The sequence below is a fragment of the Podarcis liolepis genome (genome assembly GCF_965112155.1).
Source record: "Podarcis liolepis genome assembly, chromosome: 17".
Lineage (NCBI taxonomy): Eukaryota > Metazoa > Chordata > Lepidosauria > Squamata > Lacertidae > Podarcis > Podarcis liolepis.
In genome coordinates, this window is record NC_139571.1 from 43,138,123 (window position 1) to 43,160,910 (window position 22,788).

General features: G+C 43.3%; 2 protein-coding genes across 5 annotated transcripts in view; one reads left to right on the forward strand and one right to left on the reverse strand.

Annotated features, from left to right (window-relative positions):
* Window positions 1-4,021: 4,021 nt before the first annotated feature.
* On the reverse strand, window positions 4,022-21,396 carry NAA50 (N-alpha-acetyltransferase 50, NatE catalytic subunit). 4 transcript variants are annotated; one of them, XR_014520563.1, is made up of 6 exons: window positions 12,608-12,645; window positions 11,079-11,215; window positions 8,690-8,809; window positions 8,459-8,525; window positions 6,204-6,929; window positions 4,022-6,166 (listed from the first exon to the last, which is right to left on the reverse strand). XR_014520563.1 is itself a non-coding variant. In XM_083482045.1 (5 exons), the coding sequence occupies exons 1-5, from the start codon at window positions 21,157-21,159 to the stop codon at window positions 6,749-6,751; spliced, it is 513 nt and encodes a 170-aa protein (XP_083338171.1). In that variant the 5' UTR covers window positions 21,160-21,396; the 3' UTR covers window positions 4,022-6,748. The 4 variants fall into 4 exon arrangements, 3 of the variants coding, with proteins under 3 accessions (XP_083338171.1, XP_083338172.1, XP_083338170.1); XM_083482045.1 differs by lacking the exon at window positions 12,608-12,645 and adding an exon at window positions 21,152-21,396 and having other exon boundaries at window positions 4,022-6,929; XM_083482046.1 differs by lacking the exon at window positions 12,608-12,645 and adding an exon at window positions 21,152-21,380 and having other exon boundaries at window positions 4,022-6,929; window positions 11,079-11,212.
* The window catches only part of LOC310696464 (tumor necrosis factor receptor superfamily member 1A-like), a 78,573-nt gene continuing 63,916 nt past the window's right edge, over window positions 8,132-22,788 (forward strand). Inside the window, exon 1 of the mRNA XM_083482029.1 lies at window positions 8,132-8,144. The gene's annotated coding sequence lies outside the window, so the exon portion shown is untranslated. The remainder of the gene's footprint in view (window positions 8,145-22,788) is intronic.

The following is a 22,788-nucleotide window of genomic DNA, read 5'->3' on the forward strand; positions in this document are numbered from 1 at the left end:
CGCAGCAGGAAACATATGCGCGGTAATAGGATGCTTTCGTAGTGTGTATGGAAGGGAGAGCTGGACCATCAAGAAGGCTGATGGCCGAAGAATGGATGCTTTTGAATTATGGTGCTGGAGGAGACTCTGGAGAGTCCCATGGACTGCAAGAAGATCCAACCTCTCCATTCTTAGGGAAATCAGCCCTGAGTGCTCACTGGAAGGACAGATCCTGAAGCTGAGGCTCCAATACTTTGGCCACCTCATGAGAAGAGACGACTCCCTGGAAAAGACCCTGATGTTGGGAAAGATGGAGGGCACAAGGAGAAGGGGAAGACAGAGGACGAGATGGTGGGACAGTGTTCTCGAAGCTACCAGCATGAGGGAGGCAGTGGAAGACAGGAGGGCCTGGCGTGCTCTGGTCCAGGGGGTCACAAAGAGGCGGACATGACTAAATGATTAAACAACAACAAAGGATGCTTTCGAAATGGCGCATGTGAAGCCCCCCCCCCCCGGTGTGGCCTGTTTTCTTTCCAGCTTCCCGCCGAATTATGCCAGCCCTTATGGAGAACTTACTGATGCCCACGGCTAGGCATTGGGAAAGATTCCATCAAGGGTGTATCTGGAAAATGGTACGCATCACTTGGGAAGACAGGCAAACTGGAAGAAGCAAAGCTCCCTAGTGTCAAAGCAATGATTCTTCAACATCAACTTCGTTGGACTGGTCATGTTGTGCGGATGCCTATCATCTTCCAAAGCAACTCCTCTATTCCGAACTTAAAAATGGAAAGCAGAATGCCAAAGTGGTCAAGAAGAGATTTAAAGACTCTCTCAAGGCAAATCTAAAAATAAATGTTGCATAAACACTGACAACTGGCCTGCAAGCGCCCCAATTGGAGAACAGCCTTTAGCAAAGGTGTCATGGACTTTGAAGATGCTCAAACTTTGAAGATGCCCATCACGTGTAACAAACTACAACTCCCAATATTCCTTTGGGGGTAATGTTATTTAAATGTTTAGACTGGAGTCTTTCAAGCTTCTCTTGCCTATCCCCACATAAGTGACAGTTAGAGCATGACAGAGATAAATGGTTTAGATATGCCAAATTAAAAGCAGCTGGTCACGAAACCACACCAGAAGAGATGCAACCCTGGAGTTAATCCAAATTATGCCCAGAGCCTGGTGCACATACTTCAGAACTCACTGGGAATGATGACTGATTTGCTCTTGCATTTGACATATGTATGTGTGTGAAATCGCCAAAAAAAAGTATCACATTTGCCATCAGAAGATAAATTTGAAGCATGAGGGCACTGGTTAAGGAAATACGCTAAAAACAGAGAGTCAAATTGCTTTGATGTTATTTTAAAACCATAATAGCTCAGGAAGAAAGATACCATCAAGTGTGAAAGAAGTGAAGGAAGCTTCCATTTAAAAAAATGAAGCTTTTCTCAGGTGAGAATAAAAAAAAGAACATACTCTGTACATGTAAACTACAACAGGGGAAGCGAAATATTGAGAGCGTATTTAGCTAGAAATAGAATTGTAGAGTTGGAAGGGACCCTGAGGGTTATCTAATTCAACCCCCTGAAATGCAGGAATATGCAGCTGTCCCATACGGGGATCAAACCTGCAACCTTGGTGTTATCGGCACCATGCTCTAAGGAACTGAGTGACCCACTTGGATCAAACGGCGTATTTATCCTCAACATGTCTTACGCTTGTTCACGCCTTGAAAGGTAATTTTAAACAAATGAAGCGCTGTGTACATTTTGCTAAATAAAATGCCATCTGTGAAAGAACACAGCTCAGCAACCAATGTGAGGTTTTAAGCCTGGTTTGACTTGTCCTACCTTGAATATCCTGTTGGCAGGGACCTATGATTTTATTTGTTTGTTCTTTTTCAGACCATAAACATTTCAAAGCGCTGTACAGCAGACACAAAAACAATACAAACAATAAAACAGAATTTAAAACCAATAGAAACCATGAGTGACCAAGTGGCTAGGTTAGGTCAATAAAACAGGAATGCTTGGGAAGGCAAGTTTTTTAATGTGCATTGAATAGTTAAGACTGGCAATAGTTTCTTCTTCTTTGGTAATCACTCATAACCGAGTAAGATTGTCTTCCATAAACATGGGTTTAACTGTGGAGGCCAATTCTGGATCCACACGTCCTCCCGCAGTGGGGACATAGATTTCCAGGTGGGAGTTGATCACGGTGTGGATTTGCCAAGCAGGCCTTCCTCTTCCTTCCCCTTTTGTCCTGAGTTGAAGCATCTTCAGAACCCATGACACCTTTGGTAAAGGCTGTTCTCCAATTGGAGCACTCACAGGCTGGTGTTTCCAGTTGGTGTTTATACTACAATTTATGTATGGTGTCTGGAGAAGGTATTCCATAAGGGACAAGGGGTGCTGCCTGTTCCATGTCACTCCAGAGGATCTCAGCAGCAGGCACCACCACTAGGACCTCATCAGATGACCTTTGTGACCTGGCAGGCCTATAAAGGAGAATAATCAAATAACCTGGTCCTAAATTCTTTAGGATTCCATATTGTACGCCAACTAAACCTTATTGAGCGCTCCCTCTCTCTCTCTCCTGTAAATCTAGTTGTGAGCTACAAGCTTACTTTGCTGGAGTCTGTGGAAATGAGTTTCTGGCCTTCTCCCCAGATAAACTCATCTTCACTCAAAGCATGCAAGGACAAAGCTAGCTTAGGTGGGAAGTTTGCTTGAGAGGACTATCCAATTTGTCAAGTTGCATCACAGCCTTGTTATATGGGGGATTTGACAATTGTGTCAGTGTATGGACAGTTTGTGCCTGCGAATTGGGTAGATAAGCTTCTGGTAGAAGTTCATCCAGCCTCATTTTTTAATGCTTGCATCCTGTCTACATCTAGTGATATTTGTTTTCTGAGCCCCTTTTGTGGATTCTTACACAAGCATATATACAAAGAACTGCTTTATTAGTCTCTTTGCTGTCATTACCCCCGCCAGGAACAGTACTGCAATAGGCTTTTCACCCAGTTTAAAAGTTAGGTGCCCGATTCTCCCCGAGACCATGATAGTGCAATCAGGTCTCTTCTGCACGGTCTTTCTTATTAGCAGAATCTGCATTTTGGGCTTTCTGTAAATCCTCTGACCCAACTATAGCTGCTTCAGAAGAGTCTCTGCTTGCTAGCATGTTACTATGTCACATACCTTGCAGGGTTGGAGACCGGCAATTTCTCTTGCTGGGACAGAGGAAGGGGTGAGAAGTGAGACACAATTCAGGCTGTTGCCTGACAGTCACTGCAGCTTTTCTCAGCCTGCCTTAAGAGAAAAGGGCATGTCTGGGTTGGAGATGTTAGTCTGCAAGCTGGTCCTACTCTTACTGCATGAGGGTGGTAAATGGAGAATGCTCCCATCTTTAACAGAGAAAGGCAGGTAAGGGAGAAAGGAAGCCAGAATCACAAGGCCAGCTCATGGGCCATGTAACTTGTGGTGCGCCTTTATTAAGAATGGTTTTTTTTAAAAAAAATCTTTAGCTTCCTAGGATTTCAGAAAGGTGAACTTGCTTCTGATGCACAAAGGCGGCGGCGGCCTAAAATTTGTGAACATGTTTTCCTTGCTTATTCATGTAAGATTTAAACAAGGTATTCTACCTTGTGAAATGCCCCAGCACTAATCACAGTCATGTCACAAAGAAAACATCCTCCTTTTTTATATGCCACAGCATCCCTTCTCACATAATTGCAACAGGCTGCCAATTAAGCAAGAATAACTTTTATCCACAAAGTGAAGGATAAAAGCAGTTTCAGTTATCTAGGAGTAGACAGCAAATTTCCTCCAAGATCAAGATATGTTCTCAGCATGGTAACTCACTGCTATGTAAGATGAACATTAACATATTCAAAACAAACCCTAAATCAATATACCTGGGGCAGGAGAGGAGTGGTTTTAGACAATCCCTGCAGCTGCAGACTAAAACTGATTTTGTACAGAGGGTAAAAAATATATAATTAGGTTCACATTTACTAGACATCACAAGGCACCATTAAATGTTAATGAAAACAGAACTAGAATTTATTTCAGCTGTAACAGTATGTCATCTTTAATGGACATATTCAATCATTAACTGAATCAAGTAATCCCAGCCACTTTTATGTATACAAAAATATTCCCCCTCCCATGCCAAGTAAAGGGTGTCTGTCCTGGGTGATTTTTCCCCCCATTCTTGTTGCATATATCAGTTGCCTAATACTGAAAAAAAATATTTATGAAGTCCAGCAGTTTCATAGTTATATGATGAGAAAAGTACTGTGCTGAGCCCCTTTACATTTACCCTGCTATAGGATATGTAAAGTATGCTATGCGCATTCTCCTTGTAAACTTCTACAAGAGAAGCACTGATGATGGTAATTTAACTGAACCTCCCAACTAATTACTGCAGTTGTACATGAGCTGATTTGCAAGAGAATGGAAAGTACTGTCGAGTCACATGAAGCATTAAAAAACACCCATTTTAGACAACCCCCTGCTTGACTATTTCAAAAGACAAGACATTTCCTCCAAATTGGCAAACTTTTGCAGCACTCAAAGAAAGGAACCATCCGAACTGCTGCTCTTTGCCACACTCAAGCAGAGGGGATGCAGCTCCAGGGGCTAGGGATTAAAACCTGTGTTCTTTTTAAGCAAGGAATCACTGGCAGGACTGATAGTCATGAAAAGTGGAGCTTTGATTTCCAATTTCTTTTCCTCCTACCTCCTGTAGAACATAGTTACTAAGGAAGGTTGACTGCACAATGGAAACCCCAAGAAACGTTGAGAAATACATTCACAGAATGACAGTTGATTAAAAAATATATAAATGGGTTTTGTTTTGTTTTTAAAGTCTAAGCGGAAAACTACCTGTAAGTGATTTGTAGATCAAGAGAAGCCATTGACTTCCCAACCCCCAATTCCACGTATCTACCATTCGGTTCCAAAAAAGAAAGGGACACACTTTCCTTAGCACCAGAAGATAGTTATGAGCAGATGTTGACTTGGGCTGTATATACATTCTTTAATGCAGTACCTTCCCCTTTGAACTTTTTTGCCTTATCTACAACTGATCAGGGAAAACAGTGTTGGCACTTGAGATTTAGATGTGCTTCAACATCTTTGCAGAAGGAAAACAAATCCTCAGGAAATACAATATAAAACATAGCAAACTATGGCCAGAGAAGCAGTACAAGAACATTTCCTGTACAAGGATTCGGAAAGGGCGAACTTGCTGTTTTTTTCTGATCAAAAGAATAAGCATGCAGTTGGGCAAAATGTCTAATGGACCAAATAGGTGTCAGGATACTCTGCTAGCCTGATAAAGAATCTTGTTTCCTGACTTCTCTGCAATTAAAGGTTGCGCAATATTGCAAATTGCTTGAACTTTCCTGGTCTCCATGTCCCCTTGTTTTTCAATTCAGCATCACAGTGAAATTACAACATCTGCTAGCAAGGTTACATTGTAACCCCCACCCACCCACCCTCAATAAAGATTTTTCAAAGCAGAAAAGCGCAAGATACAGTTAAAAGTTCAAAATCAGGAAAGAAATGCAGTTTAATATTGATTTAGGTGTTAGGGCAGGTACCCTCCCCTCCCTGGTACGTTTCACCAGATGGAGAGGAGAGTTGTAATGTTAAGCTGGCATTGCTGTACTGAATTGCTAGAAGCTCAAAATGAAATTGCAAACAAAAGCGTAACAAAATACAAAGCGAGAGCTTGGTAAAGTAGGCTACAGTTCTTACATTACAATATCAGGAGAAAACCAGTTATTTTCTGAATCCTCACAATGCTCCCCAATAAGCCACTTCCCTCTGGTGTTCCATTGCATCCCCTTTTAATATTCTTCTAAGACGAGTGCCAAATCTTCAGAAGTGTAATGGAGGGGGGCGGGAGAAGCAGTTTCAATCATCTTCTATCTTAGGGAGCATATAATCTCAGCAAGCAAGCAGAGTTCAAACCAGCAGAGCCATTTAAAGGCAAAGCTTCCTTCCTTCCTTCTCTTTCTTTCTTTCAAAGTAAGAGTCACAGACTGATCTTCTTTAGTAATCTTTAATGTTTGGCTCCTCCACCGTTGCCAGAGCCAAGGGTCGTTCTGTTGTTAGTGCAATACCTATAACGAATGAGAGAAGTGTGGAAGATGGTACAGTCCACTCTGAATCCTCACCTACATCAGCCAGGAAAACACTGCCTCAGCTGGTCACTTGACGGATGACCGCTCAGAAAGCTGAATCTTCTTGCCGGCCACTTTGTCTCAAAACACAATGAAGAAATGGCGGCTCAAACGCTCTGAATTAGCTTCCAAACTGATGCATGTTCAAATAGTAAACAAGGCCAAAACCGCCAAACCAAGTTCAAAACTAGAGACCGATAGACTCCGTTACAAAAAAATAAAAAAGTGGCATGGAATTAGGAGCGTGGATGCAAGGTATTGCTTAAACTCTGCCCTTCAGTGGGGATGCAGGAGGATCACACACATACTGAGGAAAAGCTGACCTTTGGAAGACCGAATGAAGGCCCCACCCCAGCTGGAACCGCATACTACTTCCATCCCAAAATTGCAAAGAAGTAGAGCTATAGAACCCAAACACACAATTTGACAGTCCTTGGGAAGTTATTAATTTGTTGGAGAGGATACAACACACATTAGGAGCGGGGGGACGGGGGAACGGGACCAAAAACAGACAGCAGACCTCTCTTTCCCTATTTGGTGACAAGAAAGTGCAAGAAAGCGTTCCTTGGGTTTTGTTCAGTTGTCAGACTTTTGCACATCTGTGTTCTGGCCGAGACAAGGGACTTTGAGGTTTTTTTGCAGCACGTGAGCATCCGCTGGTTCTATCCTCTTGTAGTAGTTCTTCTTTGTCTCAATGATCTCAAATCCAAACTTTCTGTAGAAGTCAATAGCAGATTCATTGCTAATCTGGACATGTCTGGGTAAAAAAAAAGAAACCAAGGGAGAAAAGCATTACCATTTATGAAGGCTGGAACTTGGATCTATATGCTAATGAACTGTTTATCTGAAGAGTGGAAGGTGAAATGGAAAAGCAAGGATAGAGAAGAGATTAAAACAGATGTTACTAAATTTGATAATAAACAAAAGTCCATCCAACTTCTGTATCCCATGTTACTTTCACCTATCATCTTTACTACGGCTGGGGAAAAAATCTTGCATGCCAGCTTATAACACAAGTGCCCAGAAATCAAGTACAGTCGTACCTTGAAGCTGAATGGAATCTTTTCTGGAAGTCCGTTCAACTTCCAAAACGTTCAGAAACCAAAGTGCGGCTTCTGATTGGCTGCAGGAAGCTCCTGCAGCCAATCAGAAGCTGCAGAAGCCCCGTTGGACGTTCAGGTTCCAAAGTTTGTTTGCAAACCCAGACACTCACTTCTGGGTTTATGGCGTTTGGGAGCCAAAATGTACAAGTACCAAGGTGTTTGGGACCCAAGGTACAACTGTCTATGACCATCCTATGTAAACGACTACCTACCTTTTGCCTTTCTGATTTCAGCGACAAACAACTACTATTCTAACACAAAAAAGCTGCTCTAGAGCACATGTCCTAACCTGTTGTCTGCCAAGTACTTTGGACTAAAACTCCCATCAGCCTCAGATAGCATGGCCATCCCAGGGATGATGGAAGTTAAGACCAGGATGGGAAGGAAAACAACACACAGTACTGCAGAGCTCTCATAAACCAGAAGGTAACATACTACCAAACTGGCCCCCAAGAAAGTTATACCTTGATAGCGCTGCGGATGCACAGCAGCAATTGCACCAGGTGGGCCTTCTTTGAGAAGGCACCCCACAACTGTGGGGCCATGATCAAGCAAGTCCTATCCTACATGCTCATGTGCTGTATCTCAGATTGGGGGACAGCTAGTAACTTTAGAGGACATATTTACAGGGTTGGGTTTACATGTGAAGAATTATGCTTAGGAGCCTTTTTAAACTGCTGTTTATTTATAAGTTTAGCTCTTGCAGAGCTCAGCATGTCCCTGGTCAGTGGATATAGGCACTAATAATAAACAATCCAGACACAATACTGATAAAATAAAGAGGGCATCACTTACAAAAAAGTATCAAGACTGTACAGTCGCACCTTGGTTCTCGAACGTAATCCATTCCAGATCCGTTCGACTTCTGAAAACATTCGAAAACACTTCCAGGTTTGTGGCATTTGGGAGCCAAAATGTTCGAGTCACAAGGCGTTTGAGAACCAAGGTATGACTGTAATGTATGTACCTCCTGTGGTTAGCATTTGCACTGCGTGGTAGTGTCAATATAATTAGTGCCCCTACTGTGTCCCAGCAAACTCTAGTACTCGAAAGCAAAAGTCTTATATTAGTTGTTCTTTAATACTATGCCAGAAGACTTGAGCGCCAACATTTCCATGCATGCCAACTAGACATGTAAGCAACCAATTCCTCCTGCCTAGGCCAGCAATGTCTTTCTACTTACAGATAGATATTGTCGAAAGTGCCATCTTTTTCACAGATGTTTAACACATGATTCAACATTTTAGTTCCTACAAAGGAAGCAAGACAAAATGGAAGAAAGTTATTCCCAGTTTCAAATACTGCAGCATCTTGCAATATTTGTTATTTTATAAACAAGTACTAAATTTTGTAAGCTCTAGAGGCACATGTTCCATAGCCAAGAGCCACCTCATCATTTACAAAACAGCCTTACCTATCCCCAACCTTCGGTAAGGGGCCAGACATCCAAGCGTCATGATGTACAGTCTTTTCTGATTCTGAGAATGATCTACTCTACAGCACACTGCACCCACTGCAATATCATTGAAATAGGCTGCCAAAAAGAGGGGTGGAGAGAGGAAGAAAGCATATTATTTTGGGTTTTTTAAATCCACCATATCCTGAGGGTTTTGGATAAATATATAGATTTAAGAATACTGCATAATTAGAACAGCAAGACACACTTGCATATTATATATTAAATATATAACAATAAATGTGATCCCATCCCTGCTTAACTCCACGCCTCAAACTAAATATGTAACAATAAAAATAATCCCATCCCAATTTAACTCCACATATCAAATATCAGGTCACATATGTGATTTGTGGCCACAGACATGTGATTTGACGGTGAGTTTGGGGTAGCCCAATGCAAAAATCCTGAGAATCCCTGTGGATCCATGCTTTGTAACCACGTTTTGCACCATTGCAGCCCCAGGCAACAGTGGGTGCGTGATTTTTTTGGTGTAGGCTGTAGCCATGGACATGCTATTTGATCTGATGGTGAATTTGGGGTGACCCAATGCAAAGACCTGAGGATCCATGTGGATCCATGCTTTGTAACCACGTTTTAAGTGGGGAGAGAAGGAAAAACATAGAAGGGACAAGGAGCACCGAGAGGGGTGTGCGGAGAAGCAGCTGGCTAAGAATGCAGGAGAGGGGTTTTACCGGAGGGAGGAAAGGAAGGCAAAAGTTCCCCCACCCAAGCCAGCCAGCTAGCGCTCTCTCTCTCTCTCCCCCCCCCACCTGCATGTTGCCTGCGAGTCTGTAGACGCAGCAGCAGCAGCAGCACCGGAGCACGGAGAGGAATTAGAAGGAAGGACGCTCTGCTTTCCCCTCTGCTTGCCTGGAGGGGAGGGGTTTTCTCTGCTCTTTGTTCCGTTTGAGCAAACACAGTAACGAAACAGAAGAGGGTGGGCAGTAAGACCCTGAGGCAGAATACAGGAAAGCAACAGCTTTCTCTCTCGGGTGGCTGCCTGCAATCAGTTTACCACACAGAGAATGAAGATAAACTGGTAAAATAAGGGGGCTGGGTTAAAGCTAAAGGGAAAACCTCAAAGATCCCTCAAGAACAAGGCAGGGGGTTCTGGGCTCCCAAAGCTGAGCTGCAGCCTTAGAAGGGGAAAATGGGGCTTTCGGAGGCGGTTTTTACTGCCCCGCTGCTTCCAATTTTTTAAAAGGCAAATTGCAGGAGAAGATGCAGCAGTCATTCACTCTCTCACTCCCTCCAAGCACCCACGCTAGCAAACACACAGTCGCGCTGCACACACAATCAAGCGATCAGAGTGGCCAAACCTCCTAGCAAGCACTTCCCTGGCTTCTGCTGACCGCAACGAAGACGACCCTCGAAGAAAATGTGTGATGCACTCGGGCCAGTCGGCTCCAGGGACCACACATTCGCTCAATAACACGCATAGACATTTCCCCTTACTTTTTAGGAGAAAAAATCTGTGTGTTATAGAGGGAAAAATACGGTATTTTAGTCATGGACCAAGATTCCAATGGGGCTGCTCAAAGCATGACTTATTTGGGACCCAATCCATTCAGTTCAATGGGACGTACTTCTGAGAAAGCATGCATAGGCTGAAGGGGAGGACCACCTTAAAAAAAAGCTGTGAAACCCTGTTGTGTGTGCAGGAGGAAGGTTTACACCTAAGGAGTTGATGAATGGGTTTCTCTCTGTGCATATCATTGGGACATGTGAGAAGATATGTTAAGCATTTGAGCAGAAAAAAATGACATTATTCATTTTAAAAGCCATGATGTAGTACAAAGGGAAAACGGGTTTCTAATGTAACATATGAAAAGTAATTTAGGACTGCATAAGTTGTCAGTTCTGTATACTGCAGTCAACAGGCGGCTAGTGGTGATGCTAAAACACTCACAACTTGGCATGAAGGATCTTCATGAGGAAATGGGCCACTGCTTCCCGCACTTGTTGAAGCCTTTAAACAACCAACAAGGGCACTAGTTTTTCTGAGCAGCTGTGGAAGATAAAAGCTGGTAGCTCTCTATGGCTAGAACAGGAGGAGCTGGAGGGGAAGGAAAAGGCACGGACAAGGGGAAAATGGGATGGACAACTATCTCAGGCCAAAGAGGTACATACCTGAGGAAGATGGCGGAATAAAAGGCAGTATCTGCATTGTATGTGCAGGCCCAGGTTGCATGGCGTGCAAGGCTTCATACAGTGAGAATAATTAAGGTATCTGGTAAAGCTATCCTCACGTAACAGATGATGTACTGAATCTAGCAGATAAACCAAGAACAATGGAAAACCCTCTATCTACGAATCCACCAAATAAAAAAGCAAGGTACTATACCCAGTTTGGCGAGCTCGCCAACCTCCAACACATCCTTGTAGAACTTGTCATTGTAGCTGACGGGGAAAATGACTTGGTTTAACCGCTTCAGCTGCTTAATGTTGTGTGGCGTCACATCACCCAGCTCGATCCGGCTACTGGAACAAATCAAAACATGCTTAATACCTCTAGGAATCCCACTGTGATTAAGCTATACTAGAAACAGTAGAACTGGTCACCTTGTCATCTCCAAGGACTTTGGTGCAATATCCCCATTCTGAACAGAACCCTCCTAAATCTATCATGCAGGATTTAGTAGGACTCTTTTTTTAAAAAAAGCAAACACCTTGCAGTTACTCAAACTGAAATTTGGCCCAGTGCTTTCAGGTTACACTGATCTTATGGCAATTAAATTTATACAGTGGTACCTCGGGTTAAGTACCAAATTCATTCTGGAGGTCTGAAACTGTTCTTAACCTGAAGCACCACTTTAGCTAATGGGGCCTCCTCCTGCTGCTGCCAGACCAGAGCACGATTTCTGTTCTCATCCTGAAGCAAAGTTCTTAACACAAGATACTATTTCTGGGTTAGCGGAGTCTGTAACCTGAAGCGTATGTAACCTGAAGTGTATGTAACCCGAGGTACCACTGTACATGGATTGTACCCAGAGCAACAGGATCAAACCATCATCTATCCAGCTTCTCAAGGGCAAGTCCTCTAACACTGCAGAGAACATAGAAGTCATGTGTCTTGCTTCACACAAAGCCACTGAAGAGGTGAAATACTGGCACATGTGACTTTTGGGAGTTTCAGAGGACAGAAGACCCATAAGTCACACTCACAGCTTGCTTGCTTCCTTCCCCAACACATCTAAAGATGCCAGGAAAGAAGCAAGAAAAACTTACTTTGAAACTCATCAGAAAGTGAAACAGGACACTTTGCCTCTTCCACAATTTTGTGGCATGTCTGCAAGCCTCAGTGAGAAGGAGAGACTGGTAGTGGTAACCACAAATAGCAGCTGCCTAGTAAACCGAGCCATAATGTGTGGATCCTGGGAAGCAACCTGTCACTTTAGAGTTGAGAAGGAAGCTAAATTAGCTCCTCAGAATGGCAGGAAGTAACATGAGCCATGCTGGAGACTTGAACCACTGGCTGTATGAAAAGAATTCCCAAGTTCACATTACAAGGCTCAGTCAAACATATAAACAAGACAACAGAACAAGTAAGCAGGAACATACATAAGATATAATACATTTTCACATATAATAAGCCATTACCCAAAACACATTTCCAGCAGTGAAACCGCATACAGCCATAGTTTATTGTTCACATTAAGAAAGTTAACACCCCCAAAAGGAGTCAGGGTCTCAGGGAGGCAGAAAAAGGTCCTCCTTTCCTTCCACTCTGCAGACAAGCCCTGGATTCTCCCAACTCCCCCTTTCCTTCATATAAATATATATTTTTGGCACCACAATTAACACATATTAAAGGCCTATACAGATGGCAGAGACACCCACCTTGAGTGCCCAGTTCACAAGCCTAAGACTTACTGTATTTTTCCATGTACAATCATACCTTGGTTTTCCAACAGCTTAGTTCTCGAATATTTTGTCTCCCAAACCTGGAAGTGACTGTTCCAATTGGCGAACTATTTTTGGAAGCCGAACGTCCGACGGGGATTCTGCAGCTTCTGATTGATTGCAGGAGCTTCCTGCAGCCAATCAGAAGCTATGCTTTGGATTTCGAACAAGATGCCCCCAAGATCTATTGGAAGTCTAGCGGGGAGAAAGTTCTCCTCCTACACCCTCAGCGTCAGTTTTAATCTGAAATCTTAGGCGCAGTACTGCACCCAGAGCTCAGAAACTGCTCATATTTATGAAATTCCCTGTCACAAAACACTCCTAGAACAATGGGAGTTTTGAACACTGTCCATGTGGTCACAATTAGACCCATGCCAGTAGTAAAACGTGTCTGGCACATGGCTATTTCCAGAGAGAAATATGGCCAGAGAGAGTCCATACTGTGTGTCTAAGCATCTGACTTCTGCTCTCATGTGGGGCTCATATACTGCTTGAGATGTGCTGCACCACTGCAATGAAAGCCCTGCCATTCCAAACTGGGCAAGAAGTGGGGGGTCAATTTCCTTTCCAATCACTGACTTCACTGAGAGGATAATACTTGACCTGGCAAATATTATTACTATTTATTATTATTCCATGAGACAACTGAGAAGTAGCTGTGTTGAGCTCTCAGGAGCTGAATCCAAATGCAATGACAGAATAGTAGAGGTTGAAAACCTTAACAGGCTTGCTCATATTAAGCACTTAGAAAACTGGTTATATCAGGAGATATGAAATGAGAAATATAGTCAAAGAGTCTCAAGGCTAGCTACAGCTGTGTCTTAAGGAAGAACTTATAAAGAACTTTATACTGCTTTCTTTGATGCTTTTCATATTTCTATTCTATGTGAGTGTGTGTGTGTGTGTGTGTGTGAGAGAGAGAGAGAGAGAGAGAGTCATTATTTGCAGGTGTGGTTTTTTTTTTTAAAAAAACAACCCTATTCACTTAAGTCTTGGAGTGTTTTGAAAGGAACACCTTTTAATATATAAATACAACTTGTAGTTGCTTATTGCAGACTAAGTAGGCAATAACTGAAAAAGCATCTATGCATAAACTCATGCTCTAGCCACTAATAACAACTTTGCAAAAGGTTTTAGATTAGTCAAGTTTTTTGAGTGTTGCTTGTGTATGTGTTTCTAATTAAGTGAGAAATTGTAGTTATCTTTCTGAAGCTGCAGTTGTGTCTGTTGTGTACCGAGGGGGGCTGAACTGGGAATGTATATGATTTATCTTGATTTTACAGTCAAATTATACAGCTGTCTTAAAAACAATACATTTTCTAGCGCCAGACATTCCTCTTATTAGAAAGAGAGTAACTCCAAAGAGGAGAAATAATGTTCTATTGGCCAGTTGGAAATGTCACCATGTACAGACTTTTAACACACTGTGAGAACAAATTAACAATCTGCTTCTCTAAAGAAAGAACCAGGAAGTTATTTGCACACTGTAGCAGTACAGAGGAGGCATTTCTATTTATTTAAGACAGAGTCCACCTGTTAGCCAAAAAGCCTTTCAGGTCAGCTTTCAAAAATCAGTACTAAGACTCAGGCTCACAATTGAAAAAGATATAACACATGAGTAAAAAGAAATGGGTGGGAGGAAGGGAATATAAATTCAGACCCCTTAAAAGATACCATTTTTATAATATGGTTATGTCTATTCAGATTCTGGCTATCTAGAGCAGCAGCAACTACTTGCTGATGCCAGTGGCAATTCTGGCAGTCTTGTCCTTGGTAAAGTCAACAATGATAGAATAGTATGAAATCTGTATTGCTTCACTCTACCATGCATTTAAGAAACTGGCAAATTCCCCCATATTAACCATGGTGTAAGCTGATTTGTCTGTACGCACTCAGTGCCTCATGGCTGCCTGATTTTGGAAGCTTTGCGACCATTGTGAGGCTGCCTTCCTTGTCAGTCACGTTGCCCCCTGAGCATGAAAAACCTTTAATTTCCCCGCTGCTGGACTGTAACTCTTTGCTTCAGACATGACGGTGAAGCCACAGAATGCTGTCTACTTGTGAATGATGAGCCAGTTCTTTGAAAAAGTAATTAGCAAAAATAAACCGAGACAGGGATCTAAGCCGCCACCTTAACACAGCAATATCACAGCTCACAGCTCTGCTCACTTCTCAATATATTTATAGCCGGTTACCAAAACGGACCACATGCACATTTGATTTACACCATCATGGAAATAAACTCGTGTATCCACAACCTATCTGTCGTTTCTTTTGGGAAAGTTTTAAGCCTTACTCTGTAAGAAAGTGGCCCCAGTCAGTGTTCTTGCATGTCTAAGATTCAAACTTTCTCTGCTAATTTTCCAGTTGTCCCCTCCATCTCTAGAAAACTTTGGACTGCACAAGTTGGGCCTGTTGATATCATGTTCTTTACTTTAAAGCACTGGAAACTTTTGCAACAGAGAACTTCTGCTGCCAGAAAAACGGCAGAAGTATTGGCAACAGAAACACCTGGTAGACAAGGGGAAAGACTCCAAACATCTGCCTCCCACAATAAGTCTCTATAGCACCACAGACTTTGAGAGGAGTAGGAAAACTGGTGAGACAGTGGTATCAGAAAAACCCCCAAGAAAAGGAGGTGTCTCTAAAAGCCACTGAAGCTCTGGGAAGATGGTATTGCTAGCAGAAGTATGCTCCTAGGTTGACCAAGGAAAGGTACTAGGAAACAATTTGACTTCATCTGACTCTTACCCACATCACCACCACATAAAATCATTCTACAGCATTGTGAATATAATGACCATCAGATTGCTCCTTACATCTGCTTTCCACCTAGCCAGGAGCCTGTGTCACTAGAAGAATGAGAAATATGGGTAATGGTTAGCATATACATACATATATATATATATATATATATATATATATATATATATATAGGATCAGCAATTCTCCATTAAGTGTCAGTTGCAAATGATAGTTCATTATGTTGTTTTGCTTTTGCATACTGAAAATAATTTTTTAAAATTGGGATTAGCCATTCTTTCTTTATCACAGAATACTAAACATAACCAGATACCTGCAAGCACCTAGCAGAGATTAAATCAGCCTGCAATTTTCATCATCCGACTAACTCTGGGAGCAAGGCTTCAATGTCTAATCCCCCCCCCCCTCACATACTCCCAATCCCTGCAGAAGAGTTCTGGAGAAATCAAACATTTGAGCACTATTTTGTGACACTTTGTTGCTCTTAAAAAATGTATTACACAACCATGGATTTTGGAGTTAAATGTTTAAGAAATTTATAGTATACTCTACGGATGTATAAAGGGTCTTCTGCATTTTATCAATGCATTTTACACTTAAAACACTGAATACTGTGCACATTTATTGATAAAGTAGAGGAAGCTTCTTTATACTGAATCATACTGTTAGTCCATCAAGTGCAAATGTCTACTCTGACTGGAAGTGGCTCTTTAGGGGTTCAGACAAAAGCCTTCCCCAGCCCTACCTGATTATATCAGGGATTGAACATGAGACCCTCTGCATGCATAAAGTATCTGATTTAGCATTGCCTTCTTTTAAACCAGCAGTCTTCAGCCTTTCAGATCCAGCCTTGCATTTAACTTAAACATGCTTTTGCGGGCCAATTTCTTAATATTTTACCATATGTCTGTAGTATACAGGTACTGCTGTTCTGACTCAGATCAGTCTACAACCCACTAAGAGCCTGCCAAAAATTTACATCAAGGCCAGGTCAAAAGACAATATCAGAGTGTAATAAGGATAGATCAGGACAGAAAAGCACACCAAGACCTCTATCAGGAATTATAGAGCAAAACTGCAGGACCACCAAAAGGGAGCCTGGGATTAGAAAAATAATGCACAATAACAGACCTTCCTTGACACTCACTGACTACTAGCACAATGCATAGTCAAGGAAGTTTGCCATTGCTCATCAGAGCCTAAGGAAAGACCAACTCTAAAGCAAACCTATGGTGCTACAATAGTAGCTGCTAACATCTGTGTAACATCAATATGTTAGGATATTTCCGTTCCACCTTAAAAGGGAGCAGGATGTTTGTGTCACAGCCTGCATATTTCCTGTTCACAGAATGTTTATGTTTCCTATTGCTTTCATTCTCTCTCTCTGTCAGAGACACTGACACAGACAGTCATGTCTTTCTTTGTTCTGATCAACGCTGAATAAAAGCTTGTAAATAATGCTCTCCTGAGTGCGACTTCTGGCTGTGCATTATCTGCTGATAAGAGTGTGCATGAGCCCTGGAATGTGGCAAGGTATTTTCAGGAAACTCGTGTCGCTAATCGCTCATACTGCGTGACTACGGGAGATCGATGGATCATCCGGCAGCCGGCTTGGGGGCCATGATGGACTTTATCTCCCTGGCAGTATCCCAACATAATATACAGTCATACCTTGGAAGTCAAATGGAATCTGTTCCGGAAATCCGTTCAACTTCCAAAATGTTCGGAAACCAAAGCATGGCTTCTGACTGGCTGCAGAAAGCTTCTGCAGCCAATTGGAAGCCGCAGAAGCCCCATTGGCTTCTCAAAAAAGTTCACAAACCGGAACAGTCATTTCCAGGTTTGCGGCGTTCGGGAGCCAAAACGTTCGAGACCTAAGATGTTCGAAAGCCAAGGTATGACTGTAGTTCGGTTAGGATCTTTTATGCTCTCAGAAGCAAATTGGCATCAACTGAAACTGAACTTATCTCCAAGTAACTCTTTTAGTACACATGGCAAGACCAACTCCCCTGAATCCATAGAGCAGCATGCTTCTAACACCATGTTCACCATCTGTGCTAATCCGCAGCAAATGGCAAAATGCCTCCATGATGGCACCCTACAGGGCAGATGCACTGACCTCACTGCATCAACCAGAGTTGCAGGTGGCAGGAATTCAGTAAATGAATTATCTTGCAATTCCAGCAGACGTGGGTCAGAATCCAATTATACAACATACATAGGCTGTGAATAACCACCCTTCTGATGGATTTCAGTTGTAATCTGAAAATGCTGGAGACTTGGCAAAGCCTGTCAACCCAACACAGGGCATTTCATGTAAATGGTAAATTAACTCATGTAATTTCTGTAAATGTAATGTATTTATACATGGTACATACATGTTTGGTCTTGTCTTCCACCAAGGAAACATCATATATTAAACAATCATTAGATTCTTTGTAACGAGTGATTGTTAGATATTCTGTATTCTCTGAACAAATCCTGTGCGGGACTTAACTTGGCAAGGGAAATATTAAGGTTTTAAAATTGGTTTTAACTATAGTTTGTAAACTCCCTTGAATGCTGTGATGAAAAAGCAAATGATAAAGTAAATAAACAGTTACCCTGTTGTAGGTTTTTAACACAGTTCTTAAAGTTATTTCCAAGCACGTTTTTATTAATAGCCAAACCTTCCTCAGTTCATTTTGAAATCATGCTTCCATGGAGAACATTTTAAAAAAACTTCTGCTTTTCAAGAACTCTCTCCAAACCTATAATGTTAGTGATCTTTTTGGCTTTTTAGCAACCATGGTGAAAGCAAAAGCACCTTCATGTTTCAATGTGTATTCAACCCTCCTTCAACATTTCATCTATTCTGGCCATTAAATACAGCTCCCCCAGCTTATTTTAAGGCTCTAAGTAAGGAGTCTTGCAGTTTTTCAAGCTACTGACAGATCTGGTCTAGTCAGCGTACCATCCACACCAGGGGGCGGCAAGGTTTACCTCACCTGGGCCGGTTCACTCCAGTAGTGATCCTTCCGCGGGCCAGATCGCGCACGCGTGAGTGCATGTGGCCATGATTTCCGGCGTCTGCATCTGCGCAGACACAATTTCCGGCACCACGCAAGTGAGTCCCCGCACCGCGCTGCACCGCTTTAGTGCAGCGTATGGGGACTCACCGAGCAGGCAGCTCGGTTTGGGGGCTGCTCGTGGGCCGGTTAAATGACCCCTGTGGGCTGCTTGTGGCCCACGGGCCTTAAGTTTCTTACCCCTGATCCACACCATGACTTGCTTGTTTGCCACAGAAGAGAGACTTCTACGTAGGGGGAAATGGCAGACCACTTTTCAAGAGGGCCTATCCAAAGGGGATGCCCTTTTGGGACACAGCAAGCCCTATATAGCATTATGCCTATTGTGGTAGTGGGTTTTGAGGATTTACCCTCCTTGCCTTATACCTGTGCTACTGGAGGGAGAGCAAATAGAAGCCCCTTTCTAGCCTACTGACATGGCTGTTTGGGGACCACAGCTCACTCTCTTTGTGGCCTCTGGGATTTTAGGCGATACTGAGATGTTCTATCAAAAACTGTTCTTACAGTCTCTTCCAAAACAAAGATACAGCTCAAGCCTGGTATTAATAAGCCCAGTTACAATATCTATTACATGTGTAAAAGGTCAGTATCCAAAAGCTGGAGGATTTGCACCAACACAGTGAAACCACTATTTGAGTTACATTAGGGTCACACCTCACAATCATACTAGTATGCGCTCAGTTCTGAAAGAGCTGTGGCAGTTTTAAATGAACACCCAAACACATAAGCCCATACATTATATGGGTTGCCATCAGAAGTATATTAAAACTCAGTATTTCAAATGTTACACCAAAAGCAGCCCATCCTTTGGCTTGCACACAGTAGGAATCTCTTCTTCTGTAAGCAATAGTAGCTATTTTTCTCTATTACACATCCAATAAAATAGACATTTTGAATCCAAGATGTTACTTCAGTAGCGCCAGAATGCCCTGATGCCTGGAACAGTTCTCCAGTTGTTTTAAGTTTAACCAAAGATGGAAAGAAGACAAAGTCCCTACCAGAGAAGAATGGCAAACTAAACTGGAACATGCAGAAATAGCAAAAATGACCGGAAGAAATCAGAAACCAAGTAGATGAAAGCTTCAAAATAGAATGGGAGAAATTAACACTTTATCTTAGAGACCATTGTAAACAAATGAAAACATTAGCAGGTTTTTAACAACACTTGTAATGTAACAAAAACTTTGGATAATGGAGATAGATTTAAAATACAGTATAGGTGATGAAATACATGCAGTTGAAAAGGACAACATAAAGACCCATGGAAGGAATGCGGGGGGGGGGGGGAGTCTGAGATTCAGGGGGATTTTGTATTTTGAGTATATTTGTGATATTCTAAAAAAATTATATCTGTTAAATCAAGTAAAATATTTCCAAAAGGGGGGGGGGGAGTTCAACCAGTCTTTTCAGAGGACTCACTTTTAGCCCTAACCTGCAACTTTTGGGGGGAGTTGTTTCTTTTGTTACATACCGTATTTTTTGCACTATAACACTCACTTTTTTCCTCCTAAAAAGTAAGGGGAAATGTCTGTGCGTGTTATGGAGGGAATGCTTACGGGTGGCATGGTACATACATCTTCCATGCCCCCCTTTTAGGTTGACTAGATGCTGAGGAGAATCTACCTCTTTTAAAAGCTGGCACAACACATAATGTTGATTTACTACACATACAAAATATTTATGTGCGTTAAGGATTGCTGTTGCTTAAAAAGAAAGTAAAAAATGTCCTGTGACCTCCTCCTTGGCACAGTTAAAATTTGGGTGGGAGATGAAACTGGTGGACTATGCAGAGTGAAACTGACGGGGGAAATCAGAAAAGATACAAAGAAAATTGTAATCTTAAATATGGAACCCATGGAGGGAGGGAAGGAGGTCCAAAGGTTCAAAAGAACCTTTTATTTTAACGTTTAAAATGGTTAACGTTAAAATGTAAAGAATTGTGTAAAACCAGCAAAAAAATTTTTTTAAAAAAAAAGTTGGGCTGGGTGCCAAGAAAAGAAGAATGGCAGGCGGAACTGATGGCCTATGCAGAAAACTGTCGGGGAAGATCAGAAACCAGGAAGATCAAGTATTTTTAAAGGACTGGAATAAATTCTTCATTTATTTAAAAGACCACTGTAAACAGTTACATTCACTGGCAGGGATGTAATGACACTTGGAATTAACTATGGAAAGAACCTTTTGTTTTAATGTCTGAAACGGTTAAAGTTAAAATGTAAAAAAACTGCGTAAAACCAATAAGAAAAACATTATTTTTAAAAATGAAGATAAAGTTGGGGGGTGGGGAAGGGGAGAAACCACCACCTGCGGGCCCATTGGCGGAAATCAGGCCCGGAAGGCTCCCTCTCGCCGCAACCTTATGGCGCACCTTGAACCCAGAACCCGCCGAGTCCGAGCCCCTCCCTCCCTCCCTCCCTCGGATCAGAACCGCATCCTCTCCGGAGGAGGAAACGGGAGAGGAATCCGGAGGGGCCGCTTCGCCTCTACTCCCCCCCCCCGGAAAGAAGCGCGGGAAACAAAGACCCGCCGCCGCCGCCGCTCCGGGGGGAGAAACCTGAGGGGAAAAGCCAGCCTGGAGGGCGCCTGAGGAGACCCGGCTGGGCGGCTGGGCCGGGGCGGGAGGCGGGAAGGAAAGGGGAGGAGGGAAAGGGGTGGCGGCCGCCGCCGCCGGTCCCGCACTCACCCCTTCATGGCTGCTGCTGCTGCTGCTGGCGGGGGCCGCGGGGTCCAGCAGCGGCGGTTCAGCCGCTGCTCCTGCTCTGGCCGCCGCCGCCGCCGCCGCTGCTCCACATGGGCCTCAGGCCGCTCCGAGCTCCCGCGCGCGCCTGCGCACAACGCCGCCCCCGCCTCGGCTCGACCTTTCACCCCACGCCGACGTGACGACGGCGACGCTTCGCACGCGCTCCGGCGATGGTCTCTTCGCCCCGCCCCCCCGTTTAGAAGTCACTCAGAGACGACTTCCGGGTTCTTTCCTCCCGCCCCCCGTTTAGAAGTCACTCAGAGACCGACTTCCGGGTTCTTTCGTCCCGCCCCCCGTTTAGAAGTCACTCAGAGACCGACTTCCGGGTTCTTTCGTCCCGCCCCCCGTTTAGAAGTCACTCAGAGACCGACTTCCGGGTTCTTTCTGCTTTTTCTCAAGCAGAAATGAAAGCTATCAGTATGAAAATTCCGGATTTTACATGACGTCGCCTGCCATTTTCTGCCTGTGCCTAATCCTCAATCTGCAAAAAAGATGGAATTTCACTGGTATATTCCAGAGCTGTTATGAAACACTCTCACCCTCAGTTTGACTCCCGCCTGCCCTATGAACAGGGGATTACACCGCAGGGCTGTCACAGCCCCTCCGCTATTTGCAACATGGGATCATTTGTTGCATTTATGTTTTTGTTTTTGAAAAACAATTTTGGTTTTTACAGTATATTACAACCAGAAGACTTTCCCCAGTATGACCGCTGCACGCAATGCCTTCCAAAGAGCTTTAAAATCCAGGAGAGATTCTTGCGAGAAGGTGAAATACACTCTTTAGAGACTTTCTTTGCTCCTCCTTCAAGGCAGAAAAGTTACATTAACGTAAAATTGGGGGAGAACTCTGTGCTGATCATTTTACCTATGACAAGTGAAAACTCAGAGTTACTAAACTGCCCCAGCACAGACAAACAGCAGGTGTCAACATCAGCTAAGGTTTTCCCCCTCCCTGTTAAATTACACTTTGCATTTAATGCATATTTAATTAAACTTGTGTAGGCATATGCAGTGCTCCCCCCCCCCCACCATTTTATAGTTCAAATCGTGAAAAATAAAGACATTAAATGGACAAAAGTACAAAGATTCACACAATGTTTAGGGGTGTGCGTACCCCATGTGTGTCCCCAGGAAAAACAGCAATGTGTATGTGTGCGCGCGCTTGTGTAAAAGCGCATGAAAGTGTTTGCTTTGGTTTTGCATTTATTTTGGGAGGGCCATTTCCCAATGTTTAAAAACCTAATTTTTAAAAAATGTTCACACGAAATGAGCTTTTTTTTAAAAAAAAAAAGATACCAAGCCCCGCTCTCTGCTTCTTTTATTTGGGCGTTGCACTCTAGCGTTCAAACAGCTGTGATGAAATCCTGGATTCCCCCCCCCCCCGGTTCCGCCGACGGGCAGCTTTCACTCTGCGGGGAAGTTTTGTCAATGGCGCGCGACGCGAACCCGGAAGCTCGCTCTCTGGCCGGACGATGCGCACCTCTGTCCTTTTCGTACCTCTGCGTGGCTAAACGCCCGTCTGTGAGGCAAAGCCGTCAAGGCTGCATCCTCGCCGCCGCCCCCGCCCTCCCAGGCTGT